Source organism: Coenobita brevimanus, chromosome 26 (genome assembly GCF_032717465.1).
Source record: "Coenobita brevimanus isolate Jiangsu-jjx chromosome 26, ASM3271746v2, whole genome shotgun sequence".
NCBI classification, from domain to species: domain Eukaryota; kingdom Metazoa; phylum Arthropoda; class Malacostraca; order Decapoda; family Coenobitidae; genus Coenobita; species Coenobita brevimanus.
Genome location: NC_136979.1, coordinates 3,468,433 through 3,487,500, shown reverse-complemented (window position 1 = coordinate 3,487,500; position 19,068 = coordinate 3,468,433). Strand labels below are relative to the sequence as shown.

General features: G+C 41.8%; 1 protein-coding gene across 1 annotated transcript in view; it reads right to left on the bottom strand.

The window, feature by feature from the left end:
- LOC145394132 (uncharacterized) overlaps positions 1 to 18,810 on the bottom strand; it is a 244,527-nt gene extending 225,717 nt beyond the window's left edge. Inside the window, exons 1-4 of the mRNA XM_080268112.1 lie at positions 18,104 to 18,810; positions 17,594 to 17,897; positions 17,221 to 17,419; positions 9,717 to 9,843 (exon numbers count right to left, since the gene is read on the bottom strand). Coding sequence (XP_080124238.1) covers positions 9,717 to 9,843; positions 17,221 to 17,419; positions 17,594 to 17,897; positions 18,104 to 18,810 — 1,337 coding nt within the window. The remainder of the gene's footprint in view (positions 1 to 9,716; positions 9,844 to 17,220; positions 17,420 to 17,593; positions 17,898 to 18,103) is intronic.
- Positions 18,811 to 19,068: the final 258 nt, after the last annotated feature.

Genomic DNA, 19,068 nt, shown 5'->3' with positions numbered 1-19,068 from the left:
TTGTTGTTGCTCCAGGCACTGGTTATCTGACTCCTTCAGTTTGAGAAATCCATCCCAAGCTAATATAGATAGATAGATAGATAAATATATAGATTGAGAGAGAGAGAGAGAGAGAGAGAGAGAGAGAGAGAGAGAGAGAGTTCTCCAACTTCTCCAGTTTGAAAAATCCATCCCAAACTAAAGAAAAAAAATCGTTATCTAACTCCAACCAACTCGATAAATCCCAAACAACACCAAAAAATCGCCATCTAATCCCACGAGTTTGAGAAGGTCGTCCTGAATTTAACAACAGCAAAAAATCAATACCTAACCCCTCAAAGTTCGAAAGTCTCTCCCAGTTTTTACAAACAAAAACAAAAAGAAAATTGTTACCTACCTCCTCTAATTGGAAAAGTCAGTCCTACGTGAACTGAAATCGTCTGAAATTGGCAGGTACAAAAATAAAGGAACAGGCTGAAGTATTTAATTTTACGCCTCACTTTTACAATAATCTCTAAAAATTTCCTAATAAAGTCTCATAATCCTCTTAAATCGCCCTCGTTGTATAAGCTAAAGTATTTATTTTTACGCCTCACTTTTAAAATAATCTCTAAAAATTTTCTAATAAAGTTTCATAATCTCCTAACTTCCCCCTTGTTGTACTAAGCAGCTTCTTTCTTTTCTTTTTTTCCCTTCCCTCCCTAAGGCCATTGTCGCCGCTGAAATCTAAAGTGACGTGGGTAAAAAGGCCGGAATAATGTATAGTACAGGGAAGGAGGGTAGGGCATTGAGCCACCATTATTGTATGCCCTCCCTTGTTCGTGGGAGAAAGAGGAGTAATTAATTGAAAACTCGTTCGTGGGGAAGAAGAATGGTCAGAAAAATCAAGCCTATTATTATTATTATTATTATTATTATTTTTATTATTTTCGTTTTCACTCCTTCTCTCAGTACTTTGGCCCAGAATTTTCTTGGCTCCAGTTTTCGCTATAATACATGCCTCGTTTACGCAGCAAGCCAGTGTTCCCAAGGTAAGCGTTAAAGCCGTAGCGCCAGTAGCGTTTTAAGCTGAGAAAGCGTAAGGGAAGAAAAATATGAATTGTAATAAAAATCAGTAAATAAAAAAATAGATAGATAAATAATGATAAAGAATAATAAATAAATTTTAACTTGTTTTTAAAGTGGCATATTTCAGGCTTAACTTCTCTTCAAAACAATCGTAAATCCATCTTCTCAACACTCTCTCTCTCTCTCTCTCTCTCTCTCTCTCTCTCTCTCTCTTTATCCAGAACACTTTAAACGAAGGAGAATACACGACTGAGAGGGGGGATGGGGGCAGGGTTACGTAGAGGTGCATAAAGTAAACAAGTTAGAGAATGTGAGAAAGAGCAAATGGAAAAAAATAAAAACTGAAGTGGAGAGGTTGAGAAAGAGAGAGAGAGAGAGAGAGAGAGAGAGAGAGAGAGGGAGGGGGGAATAAAACCAAGGGAAGGTCAATGAAAGGCAGAAGATAAGCAAGGAGTAAGAAAGCATGAGAAAGAGTAATTGATAACGAAAGAGATAAGGGCTATAAAATGATGCAAGGGAAGGAGGATTTAAAAAGTGTGAAGAAAGATTACTTGGAAACAGGAGAATGAGAGAGGCAATGAAGTAAAGCGAGAGAGAGAGAGAGAGAGAGAGAGAAGTTGAAGTAAGGCAAGAGAGAAAGAGAGGAAATAATACGTGTAAGAAAGAATATGTAGAAGTGATAGAAAATTTCTATGAAGTGTGTGTGTGTGTGAGAGAGAGAGAGAGAGAGAGAGAGAGAGATTGGGAACTCCTCAAGCTAAAACGAAAGAAGCAGCTGAGTTATAAAGTGGAAGATCCGACAAGAGAGCAAAGGCAGGAGGAAGGAGAGGGTAAGAAGGAGCGAGAGTTAGTTTACGAGTCTTAGGAAACCCATAAAGTGCGAGGAGGAAGCTGCAACATGAAAGTTTAAGTAAGTAAAAATTTACAGCGAAACGCAAGGAGCCTTAATGATGGTGGGGGAGGTGGAGGAGGGGCGAGGGGACTTGCGGAGGGGGGATAGTGGGTTGGAGGGGGCAGAGGGATGCTGGGAGGGGGAAGGGAGCTGCAGGGAGGGGACAGGGGGGTGCAAGGAAGGGGTGGGGGCCGACAGCCTTAGAGCATCGCCCCTGGTAGTGTCTGAACATTATCATTTTACATTGCCTATCTGGATGAGGTAAGTGGGTTATTTTTGACGCCTGTTTATTCATGCACTAATAAATAAAAGAGTCGGATCAAACAAACACGGCTGCTTGTTTTGAACGCCGGTCACTGTACCCTGGGTTCCCTTTGACTCTGTGGATTTCCTAACACCCTTTCCGTTGCGATTCACTTTGACATTATTAGTCTCTATGCACTAGTAAACAAGAGCTGGATCAAACAAACACAGCTGCTCATTTTCGACATCGGTCATTGTACGCTGTGTTCCCGCTGACTTTCGTGATTTCCTAACTCCTCTTTGTCAGCGATTTATTTCCTAACTCCTCTTTGTCAGCGGTTTATTTCCTAACTCCTCTTTGTCAGCGATTTATTTCCTAACTCCTATTTGTCAGTGATTTATTTCCTAACTCCTCTTTGTCAGCGATTTATTTCCTAACTCCTCTTTGTCAGCGATTTATTTCCTATCCTCTTCATCAGCGATTTCGTCAACACATTACGTCTTAATATCTTCTATTTTGCGACTGAGACTGGGAGGGAACTGCATGAAGGTATATTACTGCCCACATTTAAGGTAAGATTGTGAGATTTGGGTATGGCATGAGAGCGAATAATAATAATAATAATAATAATAATAATAATGGCAGTAGAAATAGAACTAATGAGGAATGTGTGTGGAATGCGGAGAGTGATAAAGCAATAATGTAATTCTCGATAAATAAACAGTTAGGAAGTCTGTTAATAGTAAAAGAGTAAAAAATCAGAAATAAAAAGAGAAACAAAATTACTGACGAATGTGTGTGTATTGCGTAGAGTGGACAAGATAAAGCAGTTATTCAGTTAGCGATAAATAAAGAGTAAGGAAGCCTGTTAATGATAAAAATAGAGTGAAGAGTAAAGAATAGGCAGTAGAAATGGGATAACTGAGGAGTGTGTATAGAGTGAGTAGAGTGAACAGGATAAACAATAATTCATTTCTCGATAAATGAAGAGTAAAGAAGTCTGTTAAAATAAATACGTTTGTTAATAATGAAAGAGAAGAGGGTATGCTTAGATGCTGTGTTTCCTTCTATACTCTTGTTATTTCCAGTTTATTTCATTTAGCTCAATAGACTCCTCGAAATAGCTGGATTTTGGTATAGTCTAGATCAGTGTCTTTAATATTATGGTTAAATATAATCGTTGAAAAAAATCGTCCTGTGGTAGTGAAATAAAAGAGAGAGAGAGAGAGAGAGAGAGAGAGAGAGAGAGAGAGAGAGAGAGAAAGAAAGAGGGAGAATTATATCGTCGTAATGATGAGGTTCTTTCTTTCTCAACGATGACATTATTAATTTTTCTATATCCACGCGAATTTAAGTTTAAAGGATCTCTAGTAGCAAAAGATTTAATTAACTTTATATCTAATGATCCTTTCAGCTCGAAAACTCATTATGTGCAGAAAATGACACAATTCACCGTAGTCAGTGAAGAAAAAAGTAAAATGCTTCGCTAGAAAAATTAAAAAAAGGGAAACATTTCTATTTTATTTTCTATTTCAGCCTAGGGACGGTGGAGGGGAGGGATTCTTAAAAATTTTGTAAGTCAGGGTAGTAGTGTCTGATGCAGGTTTTTTTTTGTGTACATAGGAGTTTGTGTGTATGTGTGTGTGTGTGTGTGATGGGCCTCTTATTACGATTATATTCTGATTTGCATAAACTTTCCAAATTTTATTAAAGATAGTAGCCTTTAACACCTGCCTGACGACGCCATATATTTTCTTTTTTACTGACGTCATCTTTATTATATTCTTACCACCTCCTCACGCCTAGGAAGAAAAATAATCCCGGTGACAAAACAATAAACTTTTCCTACCCTCACGCCGGTTACTCTGCTTCCACTTAACCTTGCTTCTCCCGCCCCACCTCACTTAAGTAGGCAATTGTTTCTCATCCTCTCCCTCTGTCTCACTTAAGCATAGGTTCTCATTCTCTTCACTCCAGCTCACTTAAGCGTGGTTCCTCATTCTGTGTCTCCGGTTCACTTAAGCATAGTTACCTCCGCCAGCGAAGTTGAAAGAGGCTGTGTATTCATCCGTGTATGTCTGTTTGTCTCTTTGTTTGCAAGATGCCTCAAAAATTTGGTATCGAATTTCAATTGAATCTGGTGGATAGGCTGGCAGTGGTCAAGGAAGAATCTATTATATTTTGAGGAGGCTCTAGATCCGATTGCAGGAATAAAATAAATTTAATTGGTGTTGCGCGGTCTGACAGTCTGTAACATGGTTGACTAAGATCGTAGAATTAACTGACTTTGTGAGACCGTAAAACTATTCGTCTGGTATGAAAAAGGAATTACAGCAATAAATCTAAAGTTTTATTGGCGTTGGCTGAGGTGTGCACTATCCCACTGCTTTGTAGTTTCTCAGTGTCTTGGCTCCAATTCACTTAAGCTTCTTCCACTCCAAATCACTTAAGTAAACCTCATTCTCTGCACTCCAGCTCACTCAGTCTTACCTTTGCATTCCCCTCCTATATCTCACATAAGCATAGTTCCTCATCACTCTCCCATTCACTCATGCTTCCTCATTCTTCCAAACCAGTCTTACTTAAACATTCCTTCTCATTTTCTCCACCCAGGTCCACTTAAGCTTACTCTCGCATTCTCCGCCTGCCGCTCACTTAAGCTTAGTTCCTCATTCTGTGCGTCCAGCTCACTTAGCCTTAGTTAGTGGCTGCCAGTCGCCGGAATCAGGAAGGTCACTCTCCTGTCGGGAAGTTGGAGCCAATATTTTCAGGGTCTCGGCCAAGTTGGGAGGCAGAGATACATGCGCCCAGCCTCACCCTCGTTAACCCCACCGTCGTTAACCTCGCCCTCGTTAACCCCCGCCCTCGTTAATCCCACCCTCATTAATCCCTTCCTCGTTAATCCAACCCTCGTTAACCCCGCCCTCGTTAACCCCCACCATCGTTAATCCCACCCTCATTAATCTCTTCCTCGTTAATCCAACCCTTGTTAACCCCGCCCTCGTTAAACCCAGCCTTCGTTAACCCCGCCCTCGTTAACCCCCCTCCTTAACCCCCTACTTCTTAACCCCACCCTCATTAACCCCATCCATGTTAATAAGGTTAAATTCCTTTATTTTGCTACTGAATAAGGCTGAATTTCTTTATTTTGCTACTGAATAAGGCTGCTCTTTATTTTGTTACTGAATAAGGCTGAATCACTTTACTTTGTTACATAAAGCCAAGAAATAAAAACCAGGTGCTTCTCTAAAGTAAGATGATACTCAGGTGAGGCGTACTTCTCCTTTTTGTTACTTTCACCATAAAGCTGTGATCATAAGTAGCTCTCTCTCTCTCTCTCTCTCTCTCTCTCTCTCTCTCTCTCTCTCTCTGATATTTTCCTTTTATTAGAGTCTTATTCAGCTTAGGACAGACTTTTCAGACATGAGGGAGGAGATACATAGCCTTCATTACCTCCTTTTTGTACGAGATGGCTTTCCAAGGTTGAGAGAGAGAGAGAGAGAGACAGACAGACAGACAGAGACAGAGGGAGGGAGGAGGGTAGGAGTGAGCCTGAGTGTGAAACAGGAGATCAATGTTGCTGGAGAGACAGAGTGGGAGAAAATGACAGGTAGAATCATAAAGGGAAAAATAAAGAGAGCGAAAGTGAGAGTATGAGTGAGAGTGAGAGCTAGGGAGAGTAAGAGCGAGAGTGAGAGCTAGGGAGAGTAAGAGTGAGAGCAAGAGTGAGAGCTAGGGAGAGTAGGAGAAAGAGCCTGGGATGAAATATGTGATCAGCGCTACAAGAGGGAAGGAATAGCGAGAGGGAAAGGCAGGTGGAGAATTATAAAGGTACATTTCTTGTCTGGAAGAAAACAAGAAACTAAAATGAGAGAATGGACGTGAAGGGAGGTGAATAAACAGCTGAAAATGAAGTAATTTGTAGTGAAATGAGGGGGCTGGGAAATACCAGAGAGGCTGAATAAATGATAACGATAAATGTGAGATAACAGAAGTATAGATAAGTGAATGAGATGCTGAGAATTAAGTATAGTCAAATGAAGTATGGTAGGAATTAAAGTAAGATAACAATGAGGAAAGATTAGAGAAAGTGGAGAGCCAGGGAAGTGATAAAGAGAGTGAGAGATGAAATGATGTCATGTAGAGAAAGAGTGAACACAGAGGAATCCATTCAGTGAAGAGACTGTATTGACTTCTTCACAATAATGTTAGAGACTCATTTTTTATTTACTGTTACCATTTCCAATTTTATTTTACTCTCACTATCTTCTGACAATTAATTCAGTGTAAGGGAGACTTTTCGACCTTTAGATATTACATAGATTCTCCACTAACCTTTTCCCTCCTGGATGTCTTCTTTAAAATTGTATTAAAAATCTGTAGGTGGCAAGACTAAGGTAAACAGGACAGGTATCGAAGGTGTAAATAATTAATCGAGTGCTGAGAGACACGAAGGGAACTTAAGAAGTAGAGTACATTAGAAGGAAATTATATAAACAGAGGAGTAAAGCATGAAATGGTAATGTTAAAAATGGGAGAAATTATTGAAGGCACAAGCTGAGAAAGATAAGTGAATGATGAGATATTTGATAAGAGGAACATAAGAGGAGAGGAGAGCAAAGGGGTAAAAAGTAAGCTATGAGAGAGAGAGAGAGAGAGAGAGAGAGAGAGAGAGAGGTCTAAAGAAATAACCGTAACTAGTCTGCAATAAGTAAATTTGCGGAAATAAAAAAAAAAAAAAAATCATGCCCTGGTGAAAGAAAAATAAGTCTAAAATAACTCTGAGTAGCTTTGGGATAATAAATGACGAGGGAAGTTGGATAATTGAGTCCAGAATCAGTAAATGAAAGGCCAGAATTAGGAGAGAAGGGGAGAGTGATTTGAGAGGAAGGGAGAGATCGGCCAGGTGGAAATACAGAAGCTAGGTGAGATAGAAATAGCAATACACGTTTTATTCTAACCTGGCTCAAAATTTGCTATCTTTCCATCTTCATTGCTGAGTACTAACACTAGATCAACATAGTAATATGGTGATAGTCACCAAGAAGTGCTATGGAAAGGATGTAGGGTCTTGGTGCTGTCTTGATCTGCCACGGAGCTTCGCGTAATAAGCTGCAAAAAGACGAAAATCTGGGCCAAGTTTAGGTAAAAGAACTATAGTTGATAAAAATAACTCCAAGGAAGTAACTGGTACGAGATAGAAAAACGTACCAAAGAAAATGAGAACTAGACTCGAAGCATCATAAATTGGAAGAAGTTAGACAAAAAAAAAATCTTAACTACGAAATGTGTCTTACTAGGAACAGCTTGACTTAGCAGTGAATTACATTAAAAATTCCTCGTCTAAGAAAAGAATTTAACCAGAAGCAATTTATCTAGGAAGAGAGTTAGATTAGAAACAGCTTCACTAAGAAGAGAATTAGACTAAGTAATTTTAATTCATGAAATGATGCCTATTACACATACATCTAGTGGGGAATAAATTGCTTTGTACAATTCTGAGAGTGACTGCAAGTGATTGTGAGAGGTGATTGTGATGAGTGATTGTAAGGGGGATTGTGGACTGTGATTGTAAGAGGTGATTGAATGGTGAGTGTGAAAGGTGATTGTGAGACGTGATTGTGAGGTATGACTGTAAGAGGTGACTGAAAGATGAGTGTGAAAGGTGACTGTGAGGCGTGATTGTAAGAGGTGACTGAAAGATGAGTGTGAAAGGTGATTGTGGACGTGATTGTGAGGTGATTGTGAGTAGTGTTCTAGTTAGGTTGTTAAGTACTCCCCGTCCTCCGCCTCCTCACACACACACAGGTCCCAAACATGTTCCTTACCACGTCATCAAAGGCAGGGGGAATCGCCATACTGAGTGCCCCCAGTCTCAGCCTCTCCATTACCTAACTCTCTTCCCTGTCTTGCTTTCTTCTCGAAATTGGTCAGTCATTTCTTTTTCGCCTCTCTCTCTCTCTCTCTCTCTCTCTCTCTCTCTCTCTCTCTCTCTCTCTCTCTCTCTCTCTCTCTCTCTCTCTCTCTCTCTCTCTTTATAGACAGAGAGGCAGTTAGATATGGGTAAATTCATCCTTCCATCTATTACCTACTTCGTCTCCAGTATTTTCTTTCCTTCGTTTTCTTTATCATCTCCCTTCCTCTTTTCTCATCTTCTCTTCCTCCTTCTGTTCCCTCTGTTCTTCTCTGTTTCTCATTCCTATTTTTATAAAGCCTTTTCATCTCTTCTTCCTTTCTCATCTCTCTCCCCTTTTTCTCTCTTCCCCTTTCTCTCCCCCTCCTGTTCCTCTCTTCTTTCGTTTCCTTCCCGAGCATGTCTTTCCCGCCTAATCCTCTCCTTCCTACCAAATCCTTCCTCATCCTCTTCTGTCTTGCCTCATCCCTCCCTCACTCCAGTCCTTATCCCCACTTGGTACCTTTTTCTCCTAGTTCTTTAGCCCTTTCACGGCCGTCACCTCAAGTATTTTCATTATAATGACGCCAGACGAGTTTTATGAGTAGAGTGAGTAAAAAGGACTGAGTGTGTTAGTATTATCACCATTAACACTCCCTAATACTGAGTTGGAGGGGGGGTTATCAGTGGCTGTGGTGGTGACTGTGGTAGGGGGTGTATCGAGGAAGTTGTCAGAGTGTCAGGAGGAGTATTGGGGGATGTATCGGTCTGTGTATCTGTGTATCAGGGGGTGTAATGGGGACTTGTGTTGGGGCTGGGTCGGGCTGGATGGGTGTCAAAGTGGGTGCGGCTGTCAGATGTGTCCTTTCTCTTGTTATAATTTTTTTTTTTTTAATACTTTCAATTCAGTTTTGCATTTGATATCTAAATTTTCGTCTTCTTTTCGTGTCCTTTCCTCTTTTTCCTCCTCATATTCCTATTTTCCTTCTATCCCCTCATGCTTCTTGATTCACTTCTTCCATTCCACCTTTTCCTTTCACTTCATCTCTTCTCCTAAGCTTATCCCGTCTTCCATCTCCATATTTCATTATCTGATCATAGAAAAGCTTTATGAGAACAAGCCCTTTGCAGGTAAATGAATTTAAAGTTTACATTTTGTCTTTCCACCTCTTCCTCTTCCTTTTTGCTTTCTCTCCCTTACTTTTCTCAGTTCTCCTTTTCTTACTTCCTTCATCCCTTCCACCTTCCCTCTCCTCTTCCTCCATGCCTATACCCTCTCACCCATCACCTCATGCTTTACCATCTAATTATAACCAAGCGTTTATGAGATCCAGCCTTGAACAGGTAAATGCACGTAAACTGGATGGCATTATTGAAGAGGCGTTTCAAGAGCAGAGCATCAAAAAGCCTTAGTAATATAATTTTGTGGTGGGTGGAAGTCTTTGATAGGTTATACACAAGGGAGCATCTTAACACACTTCACCGGTTTACTTCTTTTTTTTTTTTCACCTACACGAAGTTTATTTATGATGCTATATATCCACATCGAAATAAGAGATGGAGTTTTCACCACCATTCTTGCAGTTCAGGATGGCATGCTTCCCTTGACCCAGTCTGACCTCATTTTCACACATACTGACCTGAAGACGGGGGTGCGGTTGCCTCTCTTGTACCATAGGATGAGTTTCGGTCTGTCGCCAGGTGTGCGTGGATTCAGGTAACACGGCAGATCGCTGGACCGGCCCGTCACACCTGTCACCGGCCACACTGTAACAAGGCAGAGGGGAAAAGGAGGTGTTAGAATGTGTGAGTGGGTTGTTAGTAGGGATAATGGGTTGTCAGTGGCGATAATTAGGTTGTTAGAAGGGGTATATGGGTGTGATGGTATGGGGTAAATGATGTGTTGGTAGAGGATAATGGGGTGTTGGTAGGGGATAAATGGGTGTTGGTAGGGGATAAATGGGGTGTTGGTAGAGGATAATGGGGTGTTGGTAGGGGATAAATGGGTGTTGGTAGGGGATAAATGGGGTGTTGGTGGGGGATAAATGGGGTGTTGGTAGGGGATAAATGGGGTGTTGGTGGGGGATAAATGGGGTGTTGGTAGGAAATAAATGGGGTGTTGGTAGGGGATAAATGGGGTGTTGGTAGGAGATAAATGGGGTGTTGGTAGGGAAAAATGGGGTGTTGGCAGAGAATGAATAGAGCGTTGGCAGGAAATAAATGGAGTGTTGGCAGGAGACAGATGGAAGACTTTGTTTGCTACCCTTCATTCCACTCACTCTTACTCTTTCATTCCCTTTCAGGACTCCAAAACGAAGAGGGAGCAGAGGATAACAAGACTCAAAGACCTCGTAATTGGTAAGTAATTGCGATACCACGGTCTTTAGTATAAGCGAAAGAGTCATTAGGAACAATTTAATGAACTGAGTGTCTGACCTCCGGAAAAACGTGGAATATAATTGGAATACAAGAAACTTAATTATTTAGTACTGTCTAAGATCTTGAGAATAAATTGTAGTTAGAAGATTATAGATTACGAGCAGGGGAAGCGGGCGTTGTTTGGGTTTGGGTGATTAGTATAATGAATGATATGTAATTTTGATCTCTACGTCAAGTTAATGTACCTGCAATTTGCCTAGAACATATTACCTTCACACACACACACACACACACACACACACACACACACACACACACACACACACACACACACACACACACACAGACTCTCTCTCTCTCTCTCAGTCATATCCGGAGGCACCCTTACTCTCTCTCATCCCAGCCATCAACCCTTTCACTTCGAGGACCTCTTTTATATTCTTTTCTGCCTCTGTTCATCAGCCACCCAGCAGATATTCACTGTAGCCACGTATTCCCTGCGGTGTCTAATATAATTTTTTTTTCTTGTGGAGTCCTATTCACGTCCTCACCTGGGGAGAAAATGAAAGAGTTGGGAGATAGGGGTATGTGAGTGGGGAGAGAGGTGGGGAGATGAGGAGAGGAGGATGAGTGGGGAAGTAAGATTCTTGTGAGTTAGATGAGGGGTAGAGGAGGAAGAGAAGGAGGAAAAGGTAGAGAAAAAGGGAGGAAGAGGAGAGAGGAAGGGAGAGGAGGAAGAGGTGGAAAAGATGGAGGGAAAAGAAGAGAAGGGGAAGAGCAGAGGGAGAGGGAGAAGAGGAGTGTGGATGTATGTGGGTTGTAAGTGGGGAGAGAAGGGAGGAGAGGAAGAGTAGGGGAGAATGGGGGAGAAAAAGAGAATGAAGAGGAAGGAGTGAAAGAGAGATAAGAAGATGGGATTGGGGGGAGAGGAGGGGGGGGAAGTGGCGAAAGAAAAGAGGGGGAGGGTAAAGAGGGAAGCCAGAGAGAGAGAGAGAGGGGGGGAGGAGGAGGAGAGAAGGGAGAAGGGAAAGGGGAGGAAAGGAGAGAGGGAAGGGGAGGGGGAGGTATGGGTGTTGTAAGTGGAATGAGGGGAGGGAGGGGGAGGGAGTGACTACAGGACAAATTGTTCTATTATTTCGCTTGAGTCGTGGTTCTCTCTCTCTCTCTCTCTCTCTCTCTCTCTCTCTCTCTCTCCGTCTACCTGTCTGTCTGTCTATCTCTTTATCTATCTGTCTATCTAATCTGATCTATACTTCCATCACACGCTTCTCCCAGTCAGTTCTCCCTTCCATTATCTTCCCCCTTACCCTATTACGCTCCCTCTTCCCCCTGCCTCTCCCTCTCTCCTTACTTCTCTCTATCCTTTTTCTCCTTTCTTCTCCCCTTTCTCTTTCCCTTCACCTCTCTCTCTCTCTTTCCCTCTTCCTTCATTTCCTTCCTTCTCCTTTAATCCCCTCTCTTTCCCTCACTCCTTCACTTTCCCTTCTCCCCTTTCCTTCCCACCCTGTCTCTTCTTTCCTTCTGTTCCTTCAATCTCCCTCCTTTCTCTCTCTCTCTCCCTTTCTTCTTCCTTCTCCCTTATGCATCTTCTTTCCTCACACTCCCCTCATTCTTTAACTTGTCTCCCCTCTTCTTCCATTATTTCTTTCCTTCCTTCATCCTCTCCCCCCCTTCCACCCACTCCTCTCTCCCTCCTCTCCTCTTACTCTTCTCCCCCTTTTCTCTTCCCTGTCTTCCCCTGCATTTCTCCCTCCCCCTTATTTCCATATCTCTTCTCCCTTTCTTCCCGTACCCCATTCACCATATCTTTTCCTGACTCCCCTTACCCTTCCCCTCTCCTTCCTTCCACCTTCTCCTCCTCCCCTCACCCTCTGCCTCTTCCCCTCCACCCCCTGTCTGACCCCCGCTCTTCCCCCTCCCCCTTACCATCGCCCCCTCCCCCACCCCCCTTGCGGATCACCCTGCCGCAACACATCAACTTTAACGCTCAACGTAGTCAATTAGTAACTATGCTGGCTGCAACTTTTGTACGGTATCTGGTGGGGAGGGGAGGGGAAAGGGGTGAGGGGAGAGAGAGAGCGAGAGAGAGAGAGAGAGAGAGTGAGAGAGAGAGAGAGAAACAGACAGACAGACAGGCAGAGAGGAAGCATGTGGAGGAGAGAGATAGGGAGAGGTTTGATGAGGAGGAGGAGATAGGTAGGGATGGGATGGAGAGTGAGGAAAGATGGGTGGGGAGAGATGATGGGCGGAAGGTATGATGGGAGAGAGAGTGGATTGAGGGAGAAGAGAGGTGAGGAAGGGGGTGAAAAGGGGGAGGAATTTTGAGGGGGTGGGTGGGAGAGGAGGTATAAGAAAGGGGGACGTAGGAGGGATGGATTGGGAGTGGTGGAAATGAGGTAGGGGAGAGGGGTAGAGAAGAGGGGTGAGGGAGAGGAGGAGAGGTAGGAAAGAAAAAAAAAGAGGGAGAAAGGGCAGAGAGTGGAGAGGGGAGGAAGAAAGGGGGGTAAGAAGCGAGAAGAGGGGTGTAGATGAAGGTGGGGAGAAGAGAGAAGGGGGAGAGAAGGGGGGTAAGGATGGGAGGAGAGGAGGAAAAGATTGGGAAGGAAAAGTGAACATGGGATGAGGTGAGACGTGAAAGAGTGGAGGGATAAGGAGAGAGGAGGAGAGGGAAGGAGGAGAAGAAAAGTTAAAGAATAAAGAAGAAAATTAGAGAAAGGTGAGAAGGTAAAGAAAGGAAAGGAAATTGGGAGGTGAGAATAAGAATGAAGAAAGGGATGCAGGAGACAGGAATAAAGACGAGGTAAGGAGAGGAAGAAAGGAGAATGAAGAAGAGAATGAGGAAAAGAAGGGGGGAGATAAAATAGGGAAATAACGGAGGAAAGATGGAGGAGGGAGGGACAGGGTAAGGAATGAGGGGAGAAGCGGGAGGGAGGGAAGGGAAATTGATGATATCGAAAGTGTAATGTGGCGTAATTTTTTCAGCGTATTGGAAACTTCGGCTGTGTGTGTGTGTGTGTGTGTGTGTGTGTGTGTGTGTGTGTGTGTGTGTGTGTGTGTGTGTGTGTGTGTGCGTGCGTGCGTGTTTGCGTGCGTGCCTGATGAAGTTTCAATGAGACTGGCAGCGGATTGGGGAAGCTCTAAGCCTGATTGGGGGATTTACCAGAATAACAGTGCCGTTGTTGTGCCGTAATTCTCCCTACATTTGAGGGGGAGACGGGACTGCATATTTCGGACGAGGAAGTCATTTTAGAAGTGGGCCTTAATTTTTTTTTCCTGGGTTGTTTGTTTTTGCTTTATGATGACAAGAATATAATGGTAACAATAACAGTAAAAACAAGAGCTATAAAACGACAAAGTAGTACTAAGACCATCACCGCCACTACGAGAAACATTTACAAACAACAATTATAATAATAATAATAATAATAATAATAATTATAATAATAATCATAATAATAATAATAATAAACATTAATACCGTCACTACAGCTACCAAAATCAGTAATAACCTTCACTAACACCAACACCAAGAGACCCACCACCACCACCACCGACACCACTAACACAATCACCACCACCACCAACACCACCACCAACACCACCATCATCATCATCATCATCATCATCATCATCATCATCATCATCACCACCACCACCACCACCACCACCACAATCACCACCACCACCACCACCACCACCACAATCACCCCTCCACCACCACCACCACCACCACCACCAACAGAATATGTCAGGAGAGCAATTTTTTTTTTTTTCGACATCCAAATCACTTCATACGCTTGAAAAAATTGTTGACATCCTATACAAGATTGGACCCCCCCCAAAAAAAATGGAATATATACACCGTTCATGAAAAGCCTCCTGTTAATTGTCTGTCTGTCTGTCTGTCTCATGTGTCTCGTTTTCGTTGACCCTCTCTGTCTCTCTCGTGTATCACTTCACCAGAGAAATAACACGTAAGATAATGCTAAGAATATACTAAATAAATCGCTAAGGAAAAGGCGCTACGGAGACATGACACCTCTCCTCTCTCTCTCTCTCTCTCTCTCTCTCTCTCTCATCAACCAGTCACTAATTTTCCATACTAAATTCGTCACTGTCTGTATTTTCGTCACTCTCTTATTTCCGTCTTGGTTATTGAGACGTAAGGATGGAAAAAAAAAAAAAGAGAGAGAGAGAGAGAGAGAGAGAGAGAGAGAGAGAGAGAGAGAGAGAGGAAAGATGTATGGACTGTGATTACATAGGTTGTGTCTTTCGGGTCCCCCCCTCACACACACACATACCACAAGCATAAATACACACATACACGCGCACGCACACACATACGTACACTCACATGCCATTACGCACACACAGTATCAATGAGATACACACATGCAACAGCTGAGCAATACAAACAATGCCGCAAATATAAGGTTACCAGTCATAATACACAGTTAGTTAGTAGTTTATTGACAAAATAAATTTACATACAATATCATATAAAAACAAAAGATTACATTCCTTCATTTTGTCCAAAAGAAATTATCATTTCCTGATAAACTGTAGAGGTAACTTATTTAAATATCTCAAAAACATCAAAAATAAAGCTACACAAATCTCTAACATAAACATCTTCATTTAACAAATCATTAATATTTACAAACTGTAACATGGAATACCTGCCACGAAGGTGTTCACTTAGCGGGCACTCCACCAACACGTGTCGTTCAGTCTGTACCTGAATACCATCACATACACACACTCTATCTTGGCGAGGCGTACGACTCCATCTCCCTGTCTCTATTCTCAGACTGTGTGACATCAACCTTAATCTTGAAAATGATTCGCGTTGGTAGTCAGGTATATACACATTGCTCTTATATACGTTATGTACACTCAACAATGGATTAAGGTCTGTCTTATAAGTCATAATCTTTGTTGCTGTGTTTGGTGTATCTATAATAGTCTGTTTGATCCTCTCCAAGGGTTCACTATCAGCTTCTAAGTATATCTCATTATACAGAAATCTATATCCTGGTGTGTTCTCTCGTCTACAGAGATCATATATTGTGTTGAATGGATGGTCAATATCTGTATTTTCTAACTTAGATCTTAAGAAACTTTTTCTTCTTTTTCTCACTAGTTCTACAACAGGTAGGATACCACTTTCAAGCATACATAAATTAATACTAGTGTTTCTTCTTACTCCCAACAAACACTTCACTAAAGTATTGTATTGTCTCTCTAAACTTTTCATTTTGTTGCTTAGCCATGATTCACAACTATACAGCAGTGCCGAAGTCACTGCCGCGTCAAACACTTTTTTCTTGTATATAAACGGCATCTGCGTATTGGTTGCACAAAATACTGAAAATTTATTTACAACAGCCTCGTTAGCTATCTCATGCATGTTAATCACATCGTTCATCTTGGCAGTGTCAGTGAACCACGCGCCCAGATACAAGTATCTAGGCAATTGGTTGACAGTCACACCTCCTACTCTCAAGTTTTGTCTGTCCGTTTCCTCACCATTGATAACAAAGAATGTTGTTTTCTTTTCATTGATAACCATTCCATAATCATTACAATATTTCAATACAATGTTTAGCTTTTTTTCACACATCTCTCTGTTTGTTGCTAATATTACCGCATCATCCATTAGAATTAATATATGTAATGCTCCTAAAAAACCGTCCACTGCTATTTCATTTTTTATCATTTTTACCATATGATCAATATACAAAACAAAGAGCAAACAGCTGGTCGGGGCCCCCTGGCGAACACCAATAGACGACTCTATTACTGCTGACTTTAAGATGTTTTTTGTACAAGTATACATTGCCTTTATTGCCTTCACCATTATTCTACCACATCCTAAATGTTTTAAACTTTCTATTAATTTATCTCTAGGGACTCGATCATATGCTTTACTGAAGTCTATAAATAGTACATAGAGTTTTCTTTTCTTGTATGCCGCATAATCACATAATAGCCTTAAGGTAACAATTTGCTCAATACACCCTCGCTTTTTCTGGGCACCTGTCTGACATTTGTCTATGTCCCACCATAATCTAAGTCTGTTGAGTATCATATTATCATACAGTTTTGCCAATGTATCCATTACACTTATACCCCGATAGTTATTACACATCATACGGTTACCTGCTTTAAACAAAATTACCAGTTTATTATAACACCAAACAGTTGGATAATACATATTAGTGAACACTACGTTAAAAATCATTAATAAGAACAGTCTCCACGTTACATCGAATACACTCAGCAAAGCTGGACATATTCCTGTATAACTTTTGTTCTTGTTTAAGTCTTTTGTGGCCTGGTCAAGTTCACTCAAAGAAAATGGGTCGTCTAAAACTGGTATATATGGTAGACTTTCAAAATTGTCATTGCCAGTCTCATTTCTTTCAGCATTTTCCACGTTTGGAGGATTTAATAGTTCCTCAAAATGCACCTTAAACTGTTCATCTGTAGGTATTTCTGTATTTTCTATCTGTACATTGCCTTTCCAGTTAATGGACTTCCAAATCAATCTACTATCATTTCCATCAAGTATTCTTTTCCATCTGGGTTGGTTTGTTTCCCACGTGTGGTTTTGAGGTGCGAATCTTACGATGTTTCTACGCGCACACTCTATGATAGTATTACACCCTGCCGTCAGTGCTACATCTACATTTATGACACCACTCACATCTGGCGGAGCATAGGTCCGTAATTCATTCGCCATCTTCTCCATATCTACCTGACTGTGGCATACACTTCTCTGTAATTTGTGTCGCACTGGTTGTTGGTAATACGAGGCACCTAACTGTTCCGACCTTGCCAGGAGTTCCTTGGACGAAGTACACGCTGGTCTGTCTATGTTCAGTGTAACACATAGTGGTGCGTGGTCAGACCCACACACATTCTGTTGTATCACCAACTCTTTAATCAAGGCTAAAGCATTCTGTTTTACAACACACAAATCAATTTCAGAAATCCACTCATCTTTCCTTCTAAATGTTAAATTTCCATCTTTGTATTTATTACTACATCTTATGTGATTCACTATCACCATCTTGTTATTATTACACATATTCACAAGTGTTCTTCCGTGATTGTTAATCGTGTGGTCTCTTACTCCTCTATACTCATACTGGTTTCCACTTTCATCTCTGATTCTAGGTTCCCCTACTCTTGCATTTAAGTCTCCCATTACCACCGTTTTCTCTGGGCCTACAGTGCGAGCAGCCAACTCACCAAACTGAGAGGCGTGGTAGTAAGGAGAGTCACTTGGAGGAATATATACACCACCTAGTTTCAAATTCGACCACCATGACAACTGTATCCAGATCTGTCCTTCAGCATCCGTATCTATCTTGGAAACGTGCTCCGTTAACCATTGTGTAATGAGCACTACAACACCGCCTCGGTGCTGACCACTCCTAGATACATTTGAATACACATTAAAACCTGGCACATTCAAATGAAAATACTTTTTAGCTTCTATCAACCAAACAATATCATATCCCATTACAAACTTTAAAGTATTCGGTTCATCTAGTTTATCCTTTAAACCACCAATGTTCCATGAAACCAAACGCAACTCACGAACACTTTCCTTCCACCTAAAAAAAACTGAGGTGAATACTTATCAATGATTACTCCATCACGAAGCAGAACCCGATTTTTCCGATCGTAGCTGATATTGGCTCCAATATTTGCAGGTTTCTCTTTTTCTTCTTTTTCTCTCTTCCTGAGGCGAGCGTACTCCTTCCTTACAGCAGGGTGCAGGTCCTTTTTCATGTACACAGTAGCCAGTTGCCCCTGTGCATCTTTCAGATTTCTCGCTGCTTGTAAAACAGCATCTCTTCTCGTTTGGTTCTCCATCTTGATGAGCAGTGGTCTTCTGCGACGCTCGTTGTCCTGTCCCAGTCTCTTCATCTCCCACCTAGCTGGTTCCACTGTGTCGGTGTAAGCAGCAGCTTGCAACACCTTGACTACTTTTTCGTTGTCAGTCTCGCCCATCTCATCTGGGTCTTCAGATAATCCAGTGATCACTAGGTTACATCTCCTCTCCTTGTTATCTAGTGTCTCTAAATACAGCTGTTGGTTATGGATTATCTTGTAAGCGTTATCAAGACCCTCTGACAAACGCTGGACCTCTTGCTTCAATTGTTTTACCTCAGCTATTTCCTCTCGAATACTTCTCAGTTCATCTATTAGTACAGAATTAGGTGGATCTTGTCTTCTCTCTGCGTTAAGTAGCGTGGTGAGAGCGCGTTTTAATTGTGGATTTGTCATTTTGTTGATGTCATTTGGTGACAATTCACGCACTGCATCAGCATTATCAGCCATTTTGCTACTGTCTTATTTCTAGGCGTAAAGGCAAGTGGTAGGTTGTGTATCAGGCCGTTAGGGTTGCTGTTGGGTTGGTTACTAAGGACGCTGCCTGTTGTCAAGGCTAGTGCGCATGCGCAAACAGGAGCTTGGAGGTCAAGGGGGGTGCTGCCAAAGCACACTGACTTATAGCCTTAAATTATGACTAAGTCGAAACCCCAGGAAACCTCTGCTCCAACACCAACTGGCCTTAGGTTACTCACACACCTCTTGGTC